The 25163-nt window shown below is 44.1% G+C and overlaps 3 protein-coding genes across 5 annotated transcripts in view; 2 read left to right on the top strand and 1 right to left on the bottom strand.

The window, feature by feature from the left end:
• LOC106610179 (FHF complex subunit HOOK-interacting protein 1A) overlaps positions 1 to 4760 on the top strand; it is a 39516-nt gene extending 34756 nt beyond the window's left edge. For both annotated transcript variants that reach the window (XR_006770776.2, XM_045722735.2), the window contains 2 exons: positions 823 to 943; positions 1737 to 4760. Coding sequence is in view for 1 of the 2 variants with exons in the window: in XM_045722735.2 (XP_045578691.1) it covers positions 823 to 943; positions 1737 to 1939 (324 nt within the window). In the remaining variant the exon portion in view is untranslated. The remainder of the gene's footprint in view (positions 1 to 822; positions 944 to 1736) is intronic.
• Positions 4761 to 5945: 1185 nt separating this feature from the next.
• Positions 5946 to 21000, bottom strand: LOC106610180 (glutamyl-tRNA(Gln) amidotransferase, subunit B). 2 transcript variants are annotated; one of them, XM_082978431.1, is made up of 13 exons: positions 20747 to 21000; positions 19435 to 19588; positions 19135 to 19248; positions 15663 to 15861; positions 15268 to 15390; positions 14314 to 14427; positions 11436 to 11520; positions 10464 to 10508; positions 9707 to 9899; positions 9228 to 9361; positions 7916 to 7994; positions 7159 to 7293; positions 5946 to 6325 (listed from the first exon to the last, which is right to left on the bottom strand). In XM_082978431.1, the coding sequence occupies exons 1-13, from the start codon at positions 20899 to 20901 to the stop codon at positions 6200 to 6202; spliced, it is 1656 nt and encodes a 551-aa protein (XP_082834557.1). In that variant the 5' UTR covers positions 20902 to 21000; the 3' UTR covers positions 5946 to 6199. The 2 variants fall into 2 exon arrangements, with proteins under 2 accessions (XP_082834557.1, XP_082834558.1); XM_082978432.1 differs by lacking the exon at positions 19435 to 19588 and having other exon boundaries at positions 20747 to 20953.
• A 100-nt stretch (positions 21001 to 21100) lies between these two features.
• Positions 21101 to 22278, top strand: dctpp1 (dCTP pyrophosphatase 1). Its single transcript, NM_001141892.1, is given in 1 exon segment — positions 21101 to 22278. A coding segment is annotated over 1 exon segment (549 nt). The 5' UTR covers positions 21101 to 21179; the 3' UTR covers positions 21729 to 22278.
• The last annotated feature ends 2885 nt before the right edge of the window (positions 22279 to 25163 follow it).

The following is a 25163-nucleotide window of genomic DNA, read 5'->3' as shown; positions in this document are numbered from 1 at the left end:
GTAAAAAGAAGGAAGCCTGTATAGAATAAATATATTCCAAAACATGCATTCTGTTTGCAACAAGACACTTAAGTAATACTGTAAAACATTAGGCAAAGAAAGGAACTTTTTGCCCTGAATACTGCATCATGTTATGGGAATGCTTGTCATCAGCAAGGACTAGGGAGTTTTTTTAGGATAAAAAGAAACAGAATAAAGCTAAGCACAGGCAAAGTCCTAGAGGAAAACCTGATTCAGTCTTCTTTCCAACAGACACTGGGAGACTAATTCACCTTTCAGCAGGAGAATAACCTAAAACACAAATTTATACTGGTGTTGCTTACCAAGACGACATTGAGTGTTCCTGAATGGCCGAGTTACAGTTTTAACTTAAATCGGTTTGAAAATCTATGGCAAGACTTGAAAATGGCTTTCTAGCAATGATCAACAACCAACTTGACAGAGCTTGAATAATATTTTGACTAATAATGGGAAAATATTGTACAATTCAGCTGTGCAAAGCTCTTGGAGACTTACCCAGAAAGACTCACAACTGTAATTGGTGCCAAAGGTGATTCTAACATGTATTGTCACAGTGGGTGAATAATTATCTAATCATGTATTAGTATTTTATTTTTCATAAATTCTAACATTTATTAAAACATTTTTCTTCCACTTTGACACAGTATTTTGTGTAGATCGTTAAAATTAAATCCATATTTAATCCCTCTTTGTAACACAACAAAATTTGGAAAAGGTCAAGGAGTGTGAATACTTTCTGAAGGCACTGTATTTCCTGTCTGATGTTCTACTGATGTTACTATATATGTGTTTCCATATCAGGTACTAGCCTCCCTTAAGAACCAGATAGAGCAGCAGGCCTCGACCAAGAAGGACTTCCCAGAGCTGATCACCTCCGCCCAGCACTGCCTCCTGGCCAGGGAGAGTTCCCTCAAGGATCAAGGTGAGACTTGATTGACTACAGTACCCATAATGCTCTGTCCTACATATCCAGTTCCATGTTAGTAAAGATGTTCTGAAGCTAACGTAATGGCTTCCCTGCCAGGATACATAAAGTGTTTAACAACCGTATAACTGTGGACTGTTACTTACTGGTAGTATAAATGTTTTGTTTGAAGAGAGGTTGTTCAATGTTGAATTCTGAGCTTTATTGTGAGCTATCCTATGAACATCATTAGAATGTAATTTAGGTCTGTTTTGTAGCCAATAGCCATAGATAGCCAGGTCATTGAGATTAGAATAGATACAGGCAAAGCTTCCAGAGGATTTGAGGCAATATCCTAGATCATAAGACCAGTAATGAGCCTAGCAATAATGTTGTTTCTAATTGCTGCAATGCAATGAAGCACCACTGAAGATTAAAACTGTATCTGTGCTTAGTTTGTGTTGTGTTTGGTTCCTCCTCGAGGACTTGGAGAATATATTCAGCTTGGTCATGAAGCATTGCAGCAATGGAGAAACAACTCCGGTCCTTCTGACGTTCTTCTCATACTTCTCTAGTCTACTGCATTCCCAATGGTTTCTCCCCACCATTTTATCTGCGAGCTTTCTCTCTGAGCAAGGAATGTATGGGTATGAGATTGCATGAGATTTGAAAAGGAAAATGAGACTGATATAAAAGGGAGAATTTCTTCTTTCAAGTGGACTAACATGAGCTTGCTACAATGTCCAACTGCAGTTAAACGTTACTATTACTAATGTCTTATTTTTCCTCTCTATTTACTTATCCTCCACAGATACAAACAGCGGCGACAGCCGAGAATGTTCCCCCCTGGAGGCAGGAAGGATGATGAAGAGCTCTCCTCCTCCCCAGCCCAAGACCATTTCCCTGGCCAGGACCGAGGTCTTCGCTACCGTCCTCTTCACAGAGTTCCTCAAAGAACTGGCGGCCATTGCGCAGGAGCACTCAATACTATCACACGTCCCTATGGAGGAGTAACGATATAATAGCATTGTAATAATGTTATAACATTATTATTATTATTATAATGTTTTAATAATGTTATGGTAGCATTGTCTCACAGGGAAGTGAGTGTCTGTCCCTGACCTGTTGTGTCCACATGGGTAATTTTAAACGTTTTAAAAAGACTCTTTGAAAGTGTTTCATGTTTTCCAACACTACTTGATGAAGAAGACTATACCTCTTGGATTGATTCACTCGTCTTTTATCTCTCTCCCTGAGGTAGTTTTTAAATTGGGTTATATATATATATATATTTGAGACTAATATATTTTTCCAAACCAATATATAAAAACAGCGGGCTCTGATGTACAGTAACACAAGGAATCTCTCACCCATTTGATGCATTTGCCATTGATGCCCTCAGACAGACTCATATGTATATGGCTCTGCCCTCAGAGAGTTGTATGCATAGGCCTATGTCACATCCAAGGAGCAGGTCATGTGATTTATAATGACTGGAAAGTACTGACCTACTTCAAGCCTTTGGTGGAACCCCTGCACCAACCAATAAGAATGCTGAAATGGAAGCTTGGGGCTAATCGACCAAAGACTGAATAGAATGGAACAGGCTGAATGGAACAATGGGAAGTTAACGATACGCAAAGGACACATAATCTGTCCCTTTAGGCTTTTAGACTTACAAAATTGCATTCATAAATGTCAGTGTACTGCCCTGGTAGCAACAGCCTCTCCAGTGACCAGCTCTAGTTGTCTTGTAGTGATGGCCACCATACAATGGGGACTTATACGTGGCCTTACCGAAATCTCTGGTGGTGCCATGTTGACACCCTGGGGTTGCATGCTGTACTGGAAATAATCAGGAGCCTATTTTTCAGGATCTCTCCCTGTGGAATATTCATCACTAATCAAATGTTATATGTCACATGCTTCGTAAACAACAGGTGTAGACAAACGGTGAAGTGCTTACTTACGGGCCCTTCCCAACAATGCAGAGAGAAAGAAAATAGAGAAATAGTGGAAAAGTAATAACAAATCCACAATGAGTAACGCTAACTTGGCTGTAAACACAGGGTACCAGTAACAAGTACCCTAGCAGCACCTCTCTAAACTCTACTGGTTAGCGCGTTGGTGTTAGAAGTGGGATGCTAGTGGGAGTCACATTCATCTCATACTTACTTTATGAGTTGGTGTAGACCATGGCATTCACTAATGTTATGTATCTGGTGGTCATTGTTGTCCAAAACTCTTGACTGAAGGAGAGGCCTAGTAACTTAGAAGATCAGGCTCACTGTACAGAACAAGTTTGTGTGTCGCTAAATACCTTAAATCAAAGACTTTCTTTGTTCAATAGACATATTTCAATGATGTTATGTTTTCAATGCACATTAGATATTCAAGTTAGAAGTTGTTTTTTAAAATGTAGGGGTGTACTTAAGGACACTGGTTTCTTCTGACGTCAAGTCTCAATGCTGCGGCTAACTCCATTTTTCCCATGGTGCACCAGGTCCTGTCCACTGAATGCACGTTATTTATAATGATATCTCTAAAAGGAGCTTTCCAATATCAGGGTGATGCACTCAATGTTTGCGTCCAAAACAGCACCTTATTTCCTATGTAGTGCACTACTTTTGACCATATAAATCAAGAGTAGTGCACTATATGGGGTAATGGGTGCCGTTTGGGAAGCCCTCAATGTCTTAGCCTTATTTTAGTACTTTATGTATATAATTGGAAAAAAATAATCAAAGAAGCAGCACACTATGCAAATCATTATTGATATTTGGGGTATAAGAGTACTTTATTACGTTTTGTTTCCTGATGGGGTTGGGTATTTAATACAGAATGTACTTAATGTCACAATAATGGAACTGTTTTGTAGAGAGAGGTTCTATTGCCATATTTTTTCACAGAAGTTGTAACTTGAGTTGTTCTGTCTTCTCTTTGCTGTATTAGGGAATGCATGTTTCTTGTATGTTATTATGAGTCAAGTTGGGGAAATTGGAATACATCACTGTTGGTTGGTTCATTGATGATTTGGCACATTCATTTTAGCATTGAGTGTTGGCCAACTCTCACAGGAAGACATGGGTAGCCTGAAATCCAAGCTGATATGCTCCATTTCACCATTGTTTAAGTTTCAATTCCAGACTAAGACATGGTCTACCATTAGCAACAAATAAATAGCCTTGATTTTAATTGACTTAATTTTATTTAAGGTTTTGATTTCAACCAAGGAGACATTTTGTTACAATGCCTGTTAAATCGGTATGTTAGGGAAGAACTACCTAAAAATTGGTGCCTGAATTTCCTCCTGTTGCTTAGTGTCTACTCTGGGCTAAGCATGGTCATGTTCAGTAGGCATAAAAGGGAGCTTATCCATTTAGAAATGCTCTTTTTTGTTTTCTGTTGCAAAACTTTTTCCTATGGTGCATCCTAATGAACATGACCCAGGGGATGAATGTGGATGCAGCTGCAAAGGCAAAAATATATCACTGTCTCCTCGAACTAGTCCACAAATTGGACCGATGGACAGTTATGGAATGCATCATTTCTTGCCATTGCTAAATTTGGTGATGAACTCCATATTTTCTTGTAGTAGAATGTTTTGTGGAGCACATTTATTTCAACCAAATTTAGAGGCACAGTTCTCTTCAGTTGCGTAGAGGTTTCATTCCAAATAGAAGTAGTCTAGTTTCTCCCTTTCTACAACTATTAGCATCCATTTTAGATGTCAGCGATGACCTTGTCAGGTTACTCCACTGTGTATTCTTCTGTCATTAAAGTCAGAGGTTCCAAGGAATGATTATTTTAATAAAGACATCTCTTGTCCAATGAAGACATGTATTAGTGTATTCTTCATAATGTGCTTTTTATTGAAGAACAGAAAAATATTTTCATGTGTTTTAACTTGACAGCTTCTCTACCCAAATTTATATTTTAGCTTCATCTTGGCAAAGGTAAAGTGGAATGCAAAACACAGGGAAAACACATTTTTCCTCCCTCTTCCTTTGCCCAGAAGTGGTTGTGTTTGCAATGGTTTGTTCAGTGGACTCCTCTGGCCTTATTTAGTAAACAATCCCCCCTCTAGCCCTGTTCATACCTGGTTCTAACATGCAGCCTTTGTCCTGATCTTGTCCAATTATGATTATGGCCACATTTTTGGACGATTAAAAGACGCATTGTGATCAGATCTAAGTGTAAACGGACAAAAATCAGGACGAATGTTAACAGCAGGTATAAACAGGGCTTCTGACAGCCCTTCATCCAGTGACCCAGCTTCTGTTCAAAACTAGGTCTTCTTCACAGGCACTGAAACAGCAGCCAGCCACAAACCCTCTTTTTTAAATGTTTTATCAAGAAGTCCAATTGTGTTACGCACAATACCTCTTATATAGGTCACTGCATACGGCATTCAATAGAAATAAAGGGGATGAATGGGAGGCAACTACCTACTTACCAAACTGAAGTCACATGCACACAGCCAACCAGTATTGAATTACCGCATGATTTGACAAAACTCAATATTCAAGCCAACTGAATGTAAGATGCCTAACTCTAGAGAGAAGCATAGAAGGCTGAAGGATAGAGATGTATCTCCTTCACTTGACAGCCACAAGGGGGCGCTCACTACTCATGACTACTTCCTGTCTCTCCTCTGACTGAACACTGACCTCTAAATCATTCCTAATCCGATCCATTTTAGAGGGAGTATCAGGAGATACATTGCATATATTACCTCTGTCCTCTGTTGTTCTCCTGATTCATTCCAGTGCTGCCAGAGGGCAGTGATAAAAGCAGAATGATGACTTCTGGGATGACTCCCAAACTGCCTGGTAATGGGCCATACCTTTATTAGCTGTGTTCTACCACTGGTGGGTTCAGAGTGTTCCAAACTGCAAAGGGATTCCAGAATGGCTCTTTTAAAGTGTGATTATTATGGAGGAAGTGTATGCCATCCCATTCCATTGACAGTTTTAGATGAAGTGTGTGTTTGGCAGGGGATAAGTGCGCACACTCCAAAGAGAATTAGAATATATTTATGTACACAAATAAAGTTACAATACAACTGCAACAACTTAAAGCCGGTTACGGTGCCAGAAGACAACATGACAGACAGTTGATTTAGCAACAATAATCCTCTTGACCAGAGGACATGATAACTATGATGAAGCCATAAAGATGTCATGCTTGCTGCCTCTTAGACCAGTTTGATATTCCACCAGGCATATAAAGGTTGAGGCAGTCAAGGTGGCCACAGACAGTGTTAGTTAGTCCTCAGGAGGTCTTCTGCTCCAGGATGGCCCGTACCAGGACTGGATCAGCCCTGCCTTTAGTCTCCTTCTGGACCAGACCCATGAGCTTGTTCAGAACCTTCTTGTTCCCACTGCGGATGGCTTGGACCTGTAGGGGGAACAGTAACAGCAGCATAAGTCACAAATACTTACGTTTGCGTTTAATTTATTGATCAACAGAATTCTATCAAGACTGCTACTTGCAAAAAGTCAATGAGCCTGTACACTCCAAGCTCCTCATTAAGCTCAGGGACCTGAGTCTGAACCCCGCCCTGTGCAACTGGGTCCTGGATTTCCTGACGGGCAGCCCCCCAGGTGGTGAAGGTAGGAAACAACACCTCCACTTCGCTGATCCTCAACACAGGGGCCCCACAAGGGTGTGTGCTCAGCCCCCTCCTGTACTCCCTGTTCACCCACGACTGCGTGGCCACGCACACCTCCAACTCAATCACGACACAACAGTAGTAGGCCGGATTACCAACAATGACGAGACAGCCTACAGGGAGGAGGTGAGGGCCCTGGAGGAGTGGTGCCAGAATAATAACCACTCTCTCTCCTAATGGCAACAAAATGAAGGAGCTGATCGTGGACTTCTGGAGACACGAACTTAGTGAAGAAGATGAAAAGCTTCAAATTCCTCGGCGTACACATCACTGATAATCTGAAATGGTCAACCCACACAGACAGTGTGGTGAAGAAGGTGCAACAGCACCTCTTCAACCTCAGGAGGCTAAAGAAATTTGGCTTGGCCCCTAAGACCCTCACAAACTTTTACAGATGCTCAATTGAGAGCATCCTGTCAGGCTGAATCACCGCCTGCTACGTCAACTGCACCGCCCGGAACCGCAGGGCTCTTCAGAGGGTGGTGTGGTCTGCCCAACACATCACCAGGGGCAAACTACCTGCCCTCATTGTGGCAGCTCTTGCCCAGGGAGGCCTCACCTGGTCTGGGTGTGAGTCCACCACCTTCTGGCAAATTCTGTGGATCTCTGTGCTGTCGTTGACCATCCCCAGGTCCTGCTCCTTGACGATCTGCTGGGCCGTTTTACCTGGGGTCTTCCACAGCTCCTGGAACACCTGTATGGAGCAATGAAACATTCAGGTTAAACCCCAATTGAAAATGATATAATATACACTGAGGGTACAAAACATTAAGGACACCTTCCTAATATTGAGTTGCACCCCCCTTTGCCCTCAGAACAGCTACAATTCATCAGGGCATGGACACTACAAGGTGTCGAAAGCGTTCCACAGGGATGCTGGCCCACATTGACTCCAAAGCTTCCCACAGTTGTGCCAAGTTGGCTGGATGTCATTTGGGTGGTGGACCATTCTTGATACACATGGGAAACGGTTGAGTGTGAAAAACCCAGCAGCTTTGCAGTTCTTGACACACTCAAACCAGTGCGCCTGGCACCTACTACCATACCCAGTTCAAAGGCACTTCAATCTATTGTCTTGCCCATTCACCCTCTGAAGGCTTAAAAATCTTTCTTTAACCCGTCTCCTCCCCTTCATCTACACTGATTGAAGTGGATTTAACAAGTGACATCAATACGGGATCATAGCTTTCACCTGGATTCACCTGGTCAGTCTGTGTCATGGAAAGTGTTAATAATATTTTGTACACTCAGTGTAGTAACACATATGGACTTTGCATTAAATGTTTTGGATGTTATGCCATTTTGTTATCTCTCACCTGCTTGGCGATAGAAGAAGAGATTTGTCCATTCTCCTGGAGATTCAGTACCTGGGCTAGAGCTTGAGGAGAGATCGGACTGAGAGAGGGAGCGAGAGAGAGAGAGAGAGATATGAGAGAGAGAGAGACACACACAGATATGAGAGAGAGACAGATATGAGAGAGAGAGAGAGACAGATATGAGAAAGAGCGACAGATATGAGAGAGAGACACAGATATGAGAGAGAGAGACAGATATAAGACAGAGAGACAGATATGAGAGAGAGAGAGACAGATATGAGAGAGAGAGAGAGAGAGAGACAGATATGAGAAAGAGCGACAGATATGAGAGAGAGACACAGATATGAGAGAGAGAGACAGATATGAGACAGAGAGACAGATATGAGAGAGAGAGACAGATATGAGAGAGAGAAGAGAGAGAGAGAAGAGAAGGAAGAGACAGGAAGCACAGGAGATGTCATTAGACCCAGTCTATCGTCTCCTGTGTGACAGTGTCTATGTACCCTGGAGTCACTGTGCTTATAATGAGAGGCTATTTGGCCCCGTCTCTCTCTGTGACAGCCCATTGCCACCTACAGGGCACATGATCATCAATGCCGTCACGAATCCCCGAGTCAGACACACACTGAGCCAGAGACACACAGTCACATACACACTGACTGAGTTATGAACGGAAATATGAATAAACGAACAAACACGTGAATCCACACACAGTCAACATCCACTCTCACTTTTTTTTAAATGACAAAAAGGCACACAAACACCCACCCATCCACTCGTTCTCAGACAAAGACATAAAACAAAACACATACTTTACTCTGTTTGATCAGTCTTGCAACAGTCTGGAGTATAGGATAAAAACAGTAATATAAAAAGAAAAAAAAACACTCAGCTTATTACCCAGATATATTCTCTATTCACATTCACGGCCTGCCATAGCAATAATGGAAGGTATCAACATGAAGATAGATAGGAAACATCGCTGGGGAAAAGCACATAAATGATGCTTCCAGTATGGAAATGATTTCAGGCCTCCGTCTAGCCAAGACGTTGGGTCCTGAGATAGGATCTTCAACATGGGGTTTGAAGGCAACACAAGACTGAAAAGAGTAGAACGGAGGAGGAGGAGGAGGAAGGGGAGGAGAGACACATGATAGGAGTTCGGGAGGGAGGGAGGGAGAAGAGGGCGAAACAAGATGAAGGGTGTAGAGGAAGAATGATAGGGATGAGGTGGAGAGGAGAAAGAGAATGACTGAGGCTAGAGTAGGACACAGAGGAAGAGGAGGAGGAAGAGGACGACTGAGTGTCTCACCTCTGGCTGACACTCAGGTTCTGTTGATGGAGGAGCCCCTGCAGCTCGTTCATCACCCAGCCAATCACCTTTTTCGGTCCAGCCTTGGTCTCCTTGACGACGGCCTCAAAGTAGTCCATCAGCCCGTCCTCATTCTACAACAGGAGACCCAATGAAACACACTTAATAATACTGTATATACAACAATCTACTGCGCCTTGCTGGACAGAGGCAGAAGTGCAGACAGGGTAACTGGCTGTGCAAGAATAGGTTACTTTGGGTAGTTATTAAATTGAGAGAGAGTGTGGGAGAGAGTACAATGGAGAGATAAAGGAAGAGGGGGAGCAGAAAGTGCCAGAAAGTGGGAGGGAGAGAGACAGACAGGAAGACAGAAGATGAAAGCCAGAGAGATGGAGGGAGAAACCTACCTACCATCTCCTATAATTAACTTGCTCAGTTGGACGTTAACAGACACACCTACATACTGAGTAGTCACTCACCACCAGGGTGAAGCTGTGTTCGGGGAGGATGCCGTAGGTCTCCACCAGCCTCTGCCTCCTGACGCTGGGCAGCTCCGGCAGCCTCTCCCTCACCTCCTCCAGAACCACCACCTGGCTGGGGGCAACACCAGGGGGGGCTGTAGAGCACGCCTCATACACCATCAGAGGAGGCAGGTTGGGCTCCGGCATGAACCTGGAGTGGGGGTGGGGGTGGGGGTGAGAAAGAAAGATGGAGAGAGAAGAAAAGAGAGCGAGGGGAGAGAGAAGAGAGAGGAGAGATGAGAGTGCATGTGTGACAAAGGGAGCACCCAGAGCGAGCACGGTTAAAGACAACAGAGGAGAGAGGGAGCGAGAAAGAGGGAAGAGTGAGATAAGAGGAGATGGAGAGGGAGCTGTTATCAGCAGTAGAGAAAGATAAGAGCGGAGTGCTGGCTGTATCTCTGCAGGCCTCTTCGACGGCACAGTGCCACACGGTCAGACGGAGGGCTGTCTCCTCTACACACAAAACACACACACACACACGCTACTCTGCGTCACAATTCTTGCTAACTGAAGCGTTAGGGCCGCGAGGTGGCGCATGTTTATCGGGATGTCCATCTACTGGGCCCCTAGCCACGATGACCTCTCTCCTCTCCTTCCTGTCTCGCTCCCCCTCTTCTCTCCACGCAGGCCCTACAGCAGTGATCGTATAATACCACACACCGTGCTGGAGGCTGTGCTGCTAGAACATTCTGAAGTGAATATGAGATGTACTCACCTGTAGTCCTGAAGGCCCTCCTTGTCTCTCATTGGAATGGTGTGACTGAAAAACAGACGGACACATGTTATGGCTTTGAGGTACTGTATAACGATAGTGTTTCGCTGGTTATAACAGTTACTACGGCAGATTGTTCATGTTGAAGAGGCTGTAACTATGGGCGAGGGCCACAGGTGTGAGGTGAGGGCCCCCCAGTCATTCTGTGTATTTCTGGACCATGACAGAGCTGTGGGCCTTTGCTGTCAAACACACTCTGTCAGGCCCAATGCACGCACGCACGCACACACGCACACACGCACACACAGTCATGGGATGGTGTTATAGGCAGGTTGACGTTTATTGTCATGAGTCTTGTCCTGGAGGCAGAACTGAGCGATTTTCCCTTAGATAGGCCAGCTGCAAAGTCAAAATTGCCTTTTTGTTCTTCATTTAAGGTTAGGGTTAGGCATCAGGATATTAGCAGTGTGGTTAAGGTTAGGTTTAAAATCTGATTTTATGACTTTGTGGCTGTGCCAGCTATTGACCGCTCTGCACAGCTGCCTCCAGTACAAGATTCATGACGAAAAACGCTAACTTGCGCATTAGAGGCAGGCCCCAGCTGTGTGAAGAGCAGCTCATTTCATGGGCTTTACAACCTTCGCTAGCATGCTGGTCCACAACACCAGACACTGACTGACTCCAAGTGGCCTCATTCATCATTCTTAGTTACTAAAACGTTTTCAAATCAACCTCAGAAGAGAGAATGTCTTGAGATCAAATATCACACTGGATATAGTGTTGAATTATGGGGGGGTGAATATCTGACCCAAATAACTATTAAAACCCTGAAGAGACGCATCCTGTGTACATTGTACCGTATCCTGTGAAACATCATATTCTTAGTCAATAGACATTTTTGACATGTTATCAGAAACACTCTCACTGTAACGTAATGGGACTTGTCGGCTTGACTTGGTTCTATAAGCCTCTTACCCAGTCTTGCCATCAAACGACCGTGTCTCGTTCTGCACCGTGCCGCCGCTCTCCAGGACAAACATCTGTCTCTGGATCTCATAGTCTGTTGATGAACACACACACACACACACACACACACACACACACACCACACACACACACACACACACACACACACACACACACACACACACACACACACACACACACACACACACACACACACACACACACCAGGCCTGATCAGAAGCAAGCATCCAGCCCACTGGCACAGTGTTAGATCCTCCCAACATCTGCCATGACACATGGCCATGCCTGAAGTCTCCTAACTGCTGCTACATTAGTTCTCTGTGACAAACGACTATCTGGAGTTTTGACTTTTAAAAACTCTTTATCACTTCTCTGCACTAAGCTAAAATGGAAGTCTACTCTTGGGATAAATAATGCAAGCGGCCAAGTCACTTCGTATCACACCAACTGTTAATGGCCTGCTGCTCCCGGTGAAGAATTCCAATGGCCCCTATGACTCTCCACTGTCTCCAGTAAGTTGGAGAGGAAAGAAAAAAGTTTGATGGGGAAACTCTGTACAAATGGAATTAGTGTTGATGGGAAATCTATTGTTCTGTAGAAAGCCAATTTAGCCTAAGTTAGGCATACAGACTGTGTGTGCTCAGTTGTTCCCTGAAACAAAACGGTCAATAAAGTTGTATTCTATATCTTCCTGAGCTTGTGTGGGTAGGAAAGGCCTCGTGCTTTCTGGTCAATGTTAACTATCCCTCTACACTAAACGTCTCTTCAGAAGACTTTCCATCTTCAGTTCCTGTCAACAGAAAGCCTGTCTCTCTGCTTCCTGTGGGCAGAGAGAGTGACGACTACCTTTAGGGATAAAACACCTCAGAAAGAACAAATCATGGAAAGACGTATGAAGTTGAGAGAAGGGGAAGTTTTGGCAGTTACTTCACGGAGTTGTCTGAGAGAACATTCACACAGGCGAAGACAGATAAGGCCGTGTGTGTGTGTGTGTTTATGCCTCATGTTGTCTCTAATCTTCGACTCCCAGTTTGACTTGCAGTGCACGCATAATTACACAGCCCTCCATCAGACGACTGTTTCAGAAAGATGACAGCCCATGAAAAGGATTCCATGCTGTTCGCTCTTTTTCTCTCTTTCTGTGTGTGTGTGTGTGTGTGTGTGTGTGTGTGTGTGTGTGTGTGTGTGTCTATATTTCCCTGAGTGCTCATCCAACTAGCTCATTCCAGACCCACTGGGTTGTGACCGCTTCACTTCAGTACCTCCACTAACTCCCACCAATGACAATGAGGATATACCCTTCACACACTATCGTGCCAACCTGAACCAAACTGTTCTGGCTCAGATATTGTCTATTCACATGGTCCTTTTCGGCACGGTTCCAGCAACTATGGTGAAGGGCTTTAACCAGGCCAGCTCAATACAGCTTGGTTTGGCTCGGCTCAGTTTGGCCAGAGATACTCTATAACATAGTCCATATAATGACGAGATGGTCTTGTCTCTGCCCTGACGATGGGAGTCGTTGTCGCAAAGGCAGGCGGGAGGAGGCAAGATTAGATGGGAACATTCTAGCCAAAGAGAGGACAGATACACTTGTGAACAATAGACAACTCCAATATAATTTATTCCCTCAAAGTTGCTGAGATGCCACGTGCGTCCACTTATATAAATAAAAGTATGTGGACACCCCTTCAAATGAGTGGACACCAGTTGCTGACAGGTGTATAAAATTGAGCAAACAGCCATGCAATCTCCATAGACAAGCATTAACAGTAGAATTGCCTTACTGAAGAGCTCAGTTTACTTTCAACGTGGCATCGTCATAGGATGCCATCTTTCCAACAAGTCAGTTCATCAAATTTCAGCCCTGCGAGAGCTGCCCCGGTCAACTGTAAGTGCTGTTATTGTGAAGTGGAAATGTCTAGGAGCAACAATGGCTCAGCCGCAAAGTGGTAGACCAAACAAGCTCACAGAATGGGACCGGCGAGTGCTGTAGCGCGTAGAAATCATCTGTCATCGGTTGCAACACTCACTACCGAGTTCCTAACTGCCTCTGGAAGCAACATCAGCACAAGAACTGTTCGTCAGGAGCTTCATGAAATGGGTTTCCATGGATGAGCAGCAGCACGGCCATGGAAACCCACAAGCCTAAGATCACCATGCGCAATGCCAAGCATCGGCTAGAGTGGTATTAAGCTCGCTGCCATTGGACTCTGGAAAAGTGGAAATGCATTCTCTGGACAGACAAATCTGGGTTTGGCGGATGCCAGGAGAACGCAACCTGCCCCATTGCATAGTGCCAACTGTAACGTTTGTTGGAAGAGGAAAAATGGTCTGGGGCTGGAGCCCTGACCTCAACGAACACCTTTGGGATGAATTGGAACGCCGACTGTGAGCCAGGCCTAATCGCCCAACATCGGTGCCGACCTCACTAATGCTTGTAGCTGACTGGAAGCAAGTCCTGCAGCAATGTTCCAACATCTAGTGGAAAGCCTTCCCAGAAGAGTGGAGGCTGTTATAGCAGCAAAAGGGGGGACCAACTCCATATTAATGCCCACGATTTTGGAATGAGACGTTCGAGCAGGTGTCCACATGCTTTTGGTCATGTAGTGTATATCAGTACATTCGTAACAACCTAAACATTATGCAACTTCTATTAGGTCAAATAAGCCTCACTTAGAAAATTAGCTATCACTTTTTTTTCTTACCAGATCCGATACTCTCTCATAGACCTCCATACAAAAACTATCCCCACTTGGTGTACTTATTGCCGTATTCTCGCGTGGACAGATTGACGCGAGTGGAGCTTCTCGCTTCGCCTCTCTGGTTTGGCTCAGTATTGTGAAAAGCCCTCTGCAGCACTCACCTATGGCCCTGGCCAGGTTGCGGGCACTGTTGATGTTCTTGACCTCAGTCCTGATGCCCCAAGGATCCCCAGGTCTGTGGACGGACACGTTGGCATCCACTCTCAGCTGGCCCTCTATAGCAAGAGAGAAAGTATGAGACAGCTGGCCCTCTATAGGAGAGAGAAGGTATGAGACAGCTGGCCCTCTATAGGAGAGAGAAGGTATAAGACAGCTGGCCCTCTATAGGAGAGAGAAGGTATGAGACAGCTGGCCCTCTATAGCAAGAGAGAAGGTAAAAGACAGCTGGCCCTCTATAGCAAGAGAGAAGGTATAAGACAGCTGGCCCTCTATAGGAGAGAGGTATAAGACAGCTGGCCCTCTATAGGAGAGAGGTATAAGACAGCTGGCCCTCTATAGGAGAGAGGTATAAGACAGCTGGCCCTCTATAGGAGAGAGGTATAAGACAGCTGGCCCTCTATAGGAGAGAGGTATAAGACAGCTGGCCCTCTATAGGAGAGAGGTATAAGACAGCTGGCCCTCTATAGGAGAGAGGTATAAGACAGCTGGCCCTCTATAGGAGAGAGGTATAAGACAGCTGGCCCGCTATAGCAAGAGAGAAGGTATGATACAGCTGGCCCTCTATAGCAAGAGAGAAGGTATGATACAGCTGGTCCTCTATAGCAAGAGAGAAGGTATGATACAGCTGGTCCTCTATAGCAAGAGAGAAGGTATGACACAGCTGGTCCTCTATTGCAAGAGAGATACGGCGCCCCTGTGTCCAATGCAGGCCTCCCCACCAGCCATGTTCCCCTGGTGTGTTAGTGAGTGTGTGTGTGTCCAATGCAGGCCTCCCCACCAGCCATGTTCCCCTGGTGTGTTAGTGAGTGTGTGTGTGTCCAATGCAGGCCTCCCCACCAGCCATGTTCCCCTGGTGTGTTAGTGAGTGTGTGTGTGTCCAATGCAGGCCTCCCCACCAGCCATGTTTCCCTGGCAGGTCCCTAGAGCCTGCAGTATGAGCTGCATCTCTCTGACGGCTGCTGCTGCCTCCTCTCCACAGCTCATGTCTGGCTCCATCACCAGCTCCATCAGACCCACACCTGGAGGGAGAGAGAGATGTTACATACACTCCTCATATGCCTACATACAACAGGGACTGGCTAGCCAAATCCTATCTAGATCTGTATATACTAGTTGGAGCTCTATGGTAGAGTCTATGAGTGTTTGAACTCTATGGTACCTGCTCTGTTGAGGTATACCAACGGGAAGCTAAACTCCATCTACCTGCTCTGTTGAGGTACACCGATGGGAAGCTAAACTCCATCTACCTGCTCTGTTGAGGTACACCGATGGGAAGCTAAACTCCATCTACCTGCTCTGTTGAGGTCTATAAGGGTCTGGCTCCTGTAGTCATCGTGGAGGCTCTTGCCACTGTCCTGCTCCAGCTGGATTTGTTTGATCCTGACACTCTTGGTGACCACCGTGTTCCTCTTACGGCCCCCCAGGTGACTGTAGGTCAGGGTGCCGTCCACAGCGATGGGCAGCCTCTGTTGGGTGATCTGGTAGCCCGCCTGGATGGAGGAAACACATGAAACTACAAAAGGTCAATTCTGTGAGCTTGCTTCAGCTGTCTAAATGTGTCTCATTTATCAGGTATGTAATAGCCTGGTCTTATATGCTGTATAAACTTGACATTTGGCATGACAACGATTATAGGTATTACCTATAGAGGACTCCTCGCAAACAGATCTGGGACCAGGCTTAGGTTTTTAATTACAGCCACTATATAATACAATTAAGTCATTTATATTATAGACACTATAGGAAAACATGGGGATAATACCGAAATAAACTTGGCCTGCATAATCAACGATTTACCATTACAATTAACTTGGAAATAACTTTAAATATTTCAAAGGGGTCAAGAGTGTTATGAACAAAATAGCAAACCATGCATTAAACATGAGCTAAGATTCAGCCATTAGTTAGTTACTTTGGGGGGGATAATAGGCCCCTAAAACTGGTTACTCCAACTCATTATTATGCGGTTGGAATATTATTGTTGTTTCGTTGAGAGGGGTTCAAAGTCACAAAAGCGAACTGAATGAATATTTTATCTGTTCTCTTATTCTGAAGAGCCACTGTGCTGGCTGCCGCTATTCCACAAGTGAGTACGGTAGCGCTATGCCCCGTTGCCACGGCAACCGTCGCTAGAAAAGACTAAACATTCATCATACTTATTGGCATGCCGACTGAAGAAAAAGAAAGGGAAGGAATAAATATGAGCCAAAAAAAAGGAGAGAAAAAAGTGAATTAACCATAACCATCTGTGTGTTGTACTGTACCTGATCAACAAATCAATCATTGGCAACAACACAAGCATAATGGACCACGTGAGACATTCCATTTTATCTCAGCGGTGTACTATAAATACAGGATTAGAGCATTAAAAGATGCTGATTTCTCCCTTTCTAGAATAATCAATTCACTCATAGAGCTCTGTCAGTGTCAATGCAAATGTAATTCATTACAATTCATTAGCGCAAGTGCCTCCTAGTTAGCATAGTGTATGCATTGCTGTTCACACACAGGTTACATTAGTTAGCTTAGCACCCACCAAAATGGTGGATCATTTGCAATTCCTGCATAATGACTGAAGGGGTGTTGGTGCTTTGTATAATGAAGGGCAGCTGAAGTTGGATGCAGACCAGTGGTGGTAAAAAAACTGCTACTGGAAGCCCCTGGGTCCTTCAAGCTCTTCTCGTCACACCCCAGCCCCAAAGCCTAATGAGCAGTCTGGTATTAAAGCACTCAGTCGGTTCAGGAAAGTAAATCCAAACCTGAGAGCTCTCCCTCCAACTAGACTGCTATTTGTCATTTTCAGATTCGGTTCACTTCAACGGATTCATGATTCGATGCACCAATCTATTCCCCTCTACAACCCTGGATTCAACTAGGCCTAGCTACTGTACATCCACGTCCCACGAAACAGATCCATTTGAGTCATTAAATAGTCGTCAGGGATAAACGTCTGCACAGAAAACACTCCAGAAAAGTCTAATTATGCATATCCGCTAGTAGCTTAGTGTGAAGCTGCTGGTGCATGTTATTAAGAAGAGGCTAGCTGTTATAACACCTGCCTGCCACTTCAATTCATTCCTGCTGCTGGTCAGGCAAGCGCATCATAAATCATGTAATGAGCAGCAGTGCGTTCGTTGTGTGAAATTAAATCATGGAACACATCAATAATGCACAACTCCATACATGTGTTCTTAATAAATGCATGTTTTTCTTATGTCCTCGTTCTCTCTACTTCAACAGGCTGCTAGTAAAATAGTTTAATAGAGAATGTGCTGCTTAATGCTTCAGTCATCGCGGCTATTATTTTCTCTCTCTACATATCATGAAGAGAGCATGAACATCACTCCCAACTGAATTTAACGCATTAGCAGGATTCATTATGCAATATAGGCCTTTTACCCTCCATCCCTATTCCCTGTCTATTTCCCAGGCCTGGTAAAACACAAGTGTTGTCTACAGCGTAAGCAAAAACATATTTATAAGCATTGGTACCACTTGTGGGCATGGTGAACATTTAAATCTTAACTAGCACTATCGTTTTAACATAACCCAGAGAGAGAGAGGTGATGCAACACTCAGTAAGCGGACCTAAAATCTACAACGGACGGGGAAACAAGATGAGGTGGGATTTGGGAATAATCCTTCGGCTTCCTGCTGGGACTTCACCCCTGGGATACATGTCGGAGCTTTTGAAATCAATAATGTACCTCTGCTGTGAGGAAGGATTATGCAGCTGTAGCCTCACGATAACATTATTACCAATGAATCTGACTGCTGGGTTCGAAGACAACTCAATCTTCTAACAATCTAGGCTTGGCAGGCCTTGTGTTGATCATATGCTTTCATTCAAAAGATCTAGAATGACTTAGGCCATCATGTCATCTAGTTCATTTCTTAATTGACAGGATATTGACGTACCATAACATTAAGACAACAGCACTGACAACCTGACGATAAACAATCCATTCCCTGACCCCACAAAATAACCCTCACAAGCTCCTCTATTGGTCATTAGAAATGACCTTGACCTTAGGACAAAGTTAGGGAAGCTTTTGAAACTCTTCACTCATCTAATACAGGAAAGGTATGGATTGCACTGTAACAGACAAACCTCCTAGCTGTCTTGTCATTTTCTTCAGAGTGGAAAGTCCCATTATGGTATAATACCGCTAAGGCACTTAAATTATTCAAATTCATCCTTTTCTCAGGCCACAATTTCTCATCATCAGCTCGTCAAGAGTAATGTCAGGGTCATTTATTTCTACATAGGTCACATTAAGCTAGGGCTGCCCATCTTTCCAAAGTGAAATGAAACTTTTTGGGAGGCTTTGTTGGGCAATTGCTATTGAATCTCATCGACTCTTCCAATGACATGTCTTGATGTCAAGGTCATAAAATGTCAGTCATAACGGCACTAACATTACCCAGGAGCGCCTGGCAGCAAGGTGAGGGTGAATATCACTTGGCCGCGACTTGACTTCTAACAGCTAACACATTGCAGGAACAGAAGCTGTCATTTGGCTAGATATCGGTGGCAATAAGGAAGTAAAATGGCAAAGTTACTTTGGGGAGAGATGGCTGCTTTGACCGATGAGAGCTACTTATTAACGGGGGAGTAAGTTGTCTCCTCTGTGATTTAGGCCGGGTTACTGTATTCAATAACTTTGTAAAAACTGCTGATGTAGCCTAAAAAGGGCTTTAGAAATAAATGCGATTGACGATTGCTTGTGATTGGAGGATAGATGGGGTCGGGGTTGACTTACAGGAAGGTCAGCGTAGAAGTAGTGCTTCCTGTCAAAGAGAGACTTCCTGTTGATGGTACAGTTAAGGGCCAAGCCTGTCATCACCGCAGCCTCCACACATCGTCTGTTCAGCACCTGAGGAGGAAGAGGAAAGGAACTTTCATTTGACCAAGTAGGCCTATGTACACCGACATATTGTAGGCTAGGTTACATAGACCAGATTATGTTATGATGGACAACAACTATATTATTATGCAACGAATAGACAAACAGCCTTTATTGACATGAGGCATGTTTATCATCAGATGCACGATAACTCACAGGTAGAGTTCCAGGTAAGGAGGCATCAAAGAAGGACACCAGGGAGTTAGGTGGAGCCTGGAACCCGACCTGGGAGCCAGAAAACAGCTTGGTGTTGGAGTGGATCTGAGCATGGATCTCCAGACCCACCACACCTACCAGCTCCTGGGGAGCACTAGAAGCACACAATCACAGTCAGAGAAATGAACACTTACAAATGGGAGGCCACCATATCAACTCCACGATTTCATTTTCTGAACTGACTAATAGACTGGACTAACTGCCAGGGTTGTCTGTTATAGGAGTTTAGATGTGGGTCATTAATTACAGTACAACATTTATGTAGACAGTTCTGTTGGTGGACTTATTGCCGCGTTCAAAACAGGGAACTCGGAAATCTCCAACTTCAGTGCGTTCAACAACTGGGAACTGGGGAAAAACGAGCTCCGATTGGGGGAAGAAAAAAAAAAGAAAAAATCGATATGAACAGTCATCCAACTCTGAACTATTTCACTGGTCACCCCCAAAGCCAATTCCTCATTCGGCCGCCTTTCCTTCCAGTTCTCTGCTGCCAATGACTGGAACGAACTGCAAAAATCACTGAAGCTGGAGACTCATATCTCCCTCATTAGCTTTAAGCACCAGCTGTCAGAGCAGCTCACAGTTCATTGCACCTGTAAATAGCCCATCTGTAAATAGCCCATCCAACTACCTCATCCCCATAATCACCTAATTTGCTCACATTGTATATAGACTTATTTTTCGACTGTATTATTGACTGTATGTTTGTTTTACTCCATGTGTAATTCTGTATTGTTGTATGTGTCGAACTGCTTTGCTTTATCTTGGCCAGGTCGCAGTTGTAAATGAGAACTTGTTCTCAACTTGCCTACCTGGTTAAATAAAGGTGAAATAATGTATTTTTTTTTCAAACTCGGGCCTCTTTCTAGAGCTCCGACTTTCCGACCTAAATATCACTGACGTCATGAGTTCCCAGTTGTTTTGAATGCGGCATATCAGCAAAACTTTCGTGACATCATCATACCTAATCAAAGTCATTCAGAATCCCTGTCAAGACAACCTGTGAGGATGCTCTGAAGGCAGAGAGGGGTAAGAAGGACAATATTTACATATTTATAAAGGAAGCTATCAATAAACTGCATGAAGGTTTTTAAGTAACAGCAATGTTTGCAACGTCTAAATACGGAGGGAATGTGGTTATGAATGATGTGCGACTGTCATCCTCGCTAACTAGCACAGGCGCGCACACGATACACAAACAGTGCACATCAGTGCGAGCTAGCTAACGTTAGCATTCACTCCGTGGACCTACCTTTTCCGTTTTGTTTGGGCTTGACTCTGGCATCGGGAGACAGACATACATATTCTCCGTATCACACACCAACTGTGCCTTTGGTAAGTAATCGTTGGATAAAATATTGAAATGTGTTTATTCATATTACATAGCAGTGCAGAGGAGCCTGCCATGTTTAGCCTTTCTATTTAGGGTATTATGGTAGTTGTAGTCATAGTAAATTAGTTTCACACAAAGTCCGAGGGCAAATGCCTTTAGGAACAGTCGAACACCCCACAATGCAACACATTTAATGCAACCCATATTTCGAATTTCCGGCGAGTTATGTTACACCTTCCGGGTTACAAGAGCAGCGTCTATGTGGCGGGAGTTTTCCCATATTGTCGTCAAGGTTGGCTGTTTACAGCGAAGTAAGTGTTGATCCGTGCAATAGTTTGGTGTAAAATTGGCAATGGCAATGAACGGCGATGGAGTGCATGGACTGGACAGAGAGACGGTGGCCCCATCTGAAGCTAAACACACCAATGGCACTCCTAGCAAGTCAAAAATAGCTTGTGAAAACGGCGAGGCAGACACCCACGCTGCCAAACAAAATGGAACTAAGAGAAGAACCCCAACTGATACGTTCTCTTTCACTGCCGAACCTACCATCGAAGACATACGACGGATGCAAGCGGAATTTACTGACGAGCGAGACTGGAACCAGTTCCACCAACCCCGCAACCTCCTGCTAGCTATGGTCGGAGAAGTGGGCGAGGTATCGGAGCTGTTCCAGTGGCGTGGCGAGGTGACCGAAGGACTTCCCGGCTGGACCGACTCCGAGCGCGAGCACCTGGCACATGAACTCAGCGACGTCCTCATCTACCTAGTTGAGCTGGCCGAGAAATGTCATATCGATTTACCCCAAGCAGTGCTGTGCAAAATGGCCCTAAATAGGCTGAAGTACCCTGTCAGCAAGGTGCATGGCTCGTCTAAGAAGTACACTGAATACAAGGACTGAGCAATTGCATGCTGTCATGCCCAATTGGCGTAATGAATACACCCCTGCATTTACAAAGTAGACAAGAACTGAAAAATACTGTTCAACTTCAGTTAATGGCAATGGAGAATGTTTATACCTTTTTATTTAGGGCACTACTGTATCTCAATAGTTGGTCAAACTGCCCTTAACTGCTTTTAGTTTTATAAAGTGCGTTTTGAATCAGTGTTTTTCTTGAACTATATGGGTATTCATCTTTTGACTTCCCTCTGATGGTTTGTCATTTTAACTGTTCACCAAAGTCAAATGTATAGGCCCTTGTAAGAAGTCAATTTTATTTTTCATAGTATGAGTAACTACATTAATCTCTTAAATCCATATTGTTGTCAATGATCGATGGAAGCTATGTTCTTTTGTTGCTTTAAATTCAGTGCATGTGTGCAACTAATAGAATCTTCTGCTCAAAAGTAAAAGTGCCTTCAACTATACTTGCTGTCCTGCAGATGTTTTGTAATTTATGTATATTGACTCTGTAATGCATTTATCAATCGGATCAATTGTAGACTGATTTAATCACTATTGCCTTATTTACTTCCCTGGGAAATTAGCTACAATGGGAGATGGGGAAATTAACACACGCACACAATGCTACTATGGGAGATGATGGAAATTAGTGAGTTACTCTTGTAACTGTTCATTTTGATAAGCAGTCTGTTAAACAGTGTTTCATGGCCCCAGGCCTATGGTTAGCAATCCAATATGTGGGCTAGCCAATGTATCTTTGGACAAATCTGATGGTTTAATGAGCGACAAGTATACTGAAAAATGTAAATGCAACCATTTCAAAGATGTTACTGAGTTGCAATTCATATAAGGATATTAGTTGATTGAAATAAATTCATTAGGCCCTAATCTATGGATTTCACATGACAGAGTACAGATATGCATCTATTGGTCACAGATACTTTTTTTTAAAGGGTAGGGGCGTCGAGACAGTATCTGGCGTAACAACCATTTGTCTTATGCAGCGCAACACATCTTCACATAGAGTTGATTAGGCTGCTGATTGTGGCCTGTGGAATGTTGTCCCACTCTTCAATTGCTTTGCGACGTCGCTGGGTACTGCCGTACATGTCTATCCAGAGCATCCAAAACATCCTCAGTGGGTGAGTATGCAGGCCATGGAAGACCTGGGACATTTTCAGCTTCCAGGAATTGTGTACAGGTCCTTGTGACATGGGGCTGTGCATTATCATGATGAAACATGAGGTGATGAATGGCACGACAATGGGCCTCAGGATCTTGTCACGGTATCTCTCTGCATTCACATTTCCATAGATAAAATGCAATTGTGTTCATTGTAGCTTATGCCTGCACATTCCATAACTGCACCGCCACCATGGGGCGCTCTGTTCACAATGACATCAGCACACCTCTTGCCCACACACTGTCATACACGTGGTCTGCAGTTGTGAGGCCGGTTGGACATACTGCCAAATTCTCTAAAATGACTTGAGGCGGCTTATGGTAAAGAAATTAACATTCAATTATCTAGCAACAACTCTGGTGGACATTCCTGCAGTCAGCATGCCAATTAGACGCTCCCTCAACTTGATACACCTGCTCATCGAACATCTCATTCCAAAATCATGGGCATTAATATGGAGTTGGTCACATCCTTGCAGCTGTAACAGCCTCCACTTTTTTGGGAAGGCTTTCCACTAGATGTTGAAACATTGCTGCGGGGACTTGCTTAAATTGAGCCACAAGAGCATTAGTGAGGTCGTGCACTGATGTTGGGCGATTAGGCCTGGCTCGCAGTCGGCGTTCCAATTCATACCAAAGGTGTTTGATGGGGTTGAGGTCAGGGCATCCACACCGATCTTGACGAACCATTTCTGTATGGACCTCACTTTGTGCACAGGGGCATTTTCATGCTGGAACAAAGGGCCTTCTCCAAAGTCTTGCCACAAAGTTGGAAGCACAGTATCGTCAAGAATGTCATTGTATGCTGTAGCGTTAAGATTTCCCTTCACTGGAACTAAGGGGCCTAGCCCGAACCTTGGGAAACAGCCCCAGACCATTATTCCTACTCCACCAAACTTTACAGTTGGCACTATGCATTGGGGCAAAGTACCAAAGTACTTTCATCTCTAGGAGACAGAACGTGTCTCCTTCCTGAGCGGTATGACGGCTGCATGGTCCCATGGTGTTTATACTTGCATACTATTGTTTGTACAGATGAATGTGGTACCTTCAGGCGTTTGGAAATTGCTCCAAGGATGAACCAGACTTGTGGAGGTCATCACATTAGTTTTTGAGGTCATCACATTAGTTTTTGAGGTCTTGGCTGATTTCTTTTGTTTTCCCCATGACGTCAAGCAAAGAGGCACTGAGTTTGAAGGTAGGCCTTGAAATACATCCACAGGTACACCTCCAATTGACTCAAATGATGTCAATTAGCCTATCAGAGGCTTCTAAAGCCATGACATAATTTTCTGGAATTTTCCAAGCTGTTTAAAGGCACAGTCAACTGAGTGTGTGTAAACTTCTGACCCACTGGAATTGTGATACAGTGAATTATAAGTGAAATAATCCGTCTGTAAACAATTGCTGTAAAAATGACTTGTGTCATGCACAAAGTAGATGTCCTAACCGACTTGTCAAAACTATAGATTTGTGGAGTGGTTGAAAAACGAGCTTTAATGACTCCAACCTAAGTGTATGTAAAATTCCGACTTCAACTGTATATTGTCAAGACTGTTTTTGGCTAGTCTGTGTAATAAAATGCAATGTAATTTATCTAGTCTGTGTGTGTGTGTGTGTGTCCAGATTCTCCACCCCTTTACACTTGCACACATCAGTCATGGATCTAAAAGCATTTGAGTGGTGTAATTGTTGGCTGCAGGGAGTTTCCACCATTGATAAATCTGTGACGGGAAGTGTGCAATTACAAACTTTGGGAAAAGGGTGGAGGATTGGGATGCAGCCTGTGTGTCAAGTCAGTGTAGACCCAACCACAACAAGTTTGATTAGTTGTATGTTCAGGATATACACCGTCCAACAAAATGCTTACTTTCCAGTTCCTTCTCGACAAGGCAACAACAATAAGAAGTAATAAAATATAAGTATTCAAACAAAGTGAATGGCTCAGTAAAATAGAATGAACATTCTAGCATAATACAGGAAGGCACAATTTATATAACAATATTTACACGTGTTTTGGGGAAGGGGGGATTGGGGGGCAAGTGTTTAAATTGTGCAGTATTTAGTAATAGTAAATAAGAGCTGTGCATGCATGTGTGCTAAGGTGCTGTGACTCAGTGCAGGTGGTCAGTCCCGTTCAAGTGTTCAGCAGTCTGATGGTTTGTTGATAGCAACTGTCTCTGGGCCTGATTGGTATCAGACCTCATGCTCCGATACCGTCTGCTTGACGTGAGCGAACAGCTGGTGTGT

This window comes from Salmo salar, chromosome 08, assembly GCF_965601325.2.
Source record: "Salmo salar chromosome 08, fSalSal1, whole genome shotgun sequence".
NCBI lineage: Eukaryota > Metazoa > Chordata > Actinopteri > Salmoniformes > Salmonidae > Salmo > Salmo salar.
Note: the sequence above shows the minus strand (reverse complement) of the source record. Positions and strands in the feature narration are given on the sequence as shown.

What these genes read in the sequence shown, in the direction of transcription:
- LOC106610180 (XM_082978431.1), bottom strand. Translation starts at nt 20,901, where the DNA reads ATGGCAGGCTCCTCTGCACTGCTATGTAATATGAATAAACACATTTCA. An exon ending in ACTTCTACGCTGACCTTCCT is followed by an intron (nt 15,862 to 19,134) that starts GTAAGTCAACCC and finishes TCCTCCATCCAG; the next exon opens with GCGGGCTACCAGATCACCCA. An exon ending in AACACAGCTTCACCCTGGTG is followed by an intron (nt 9,362 to 9,706) that starts GTGAGTGACTAC and finishes CTCCTGTTGTAG; the next exon opens with AATGAGGACGGGCTGATGGA.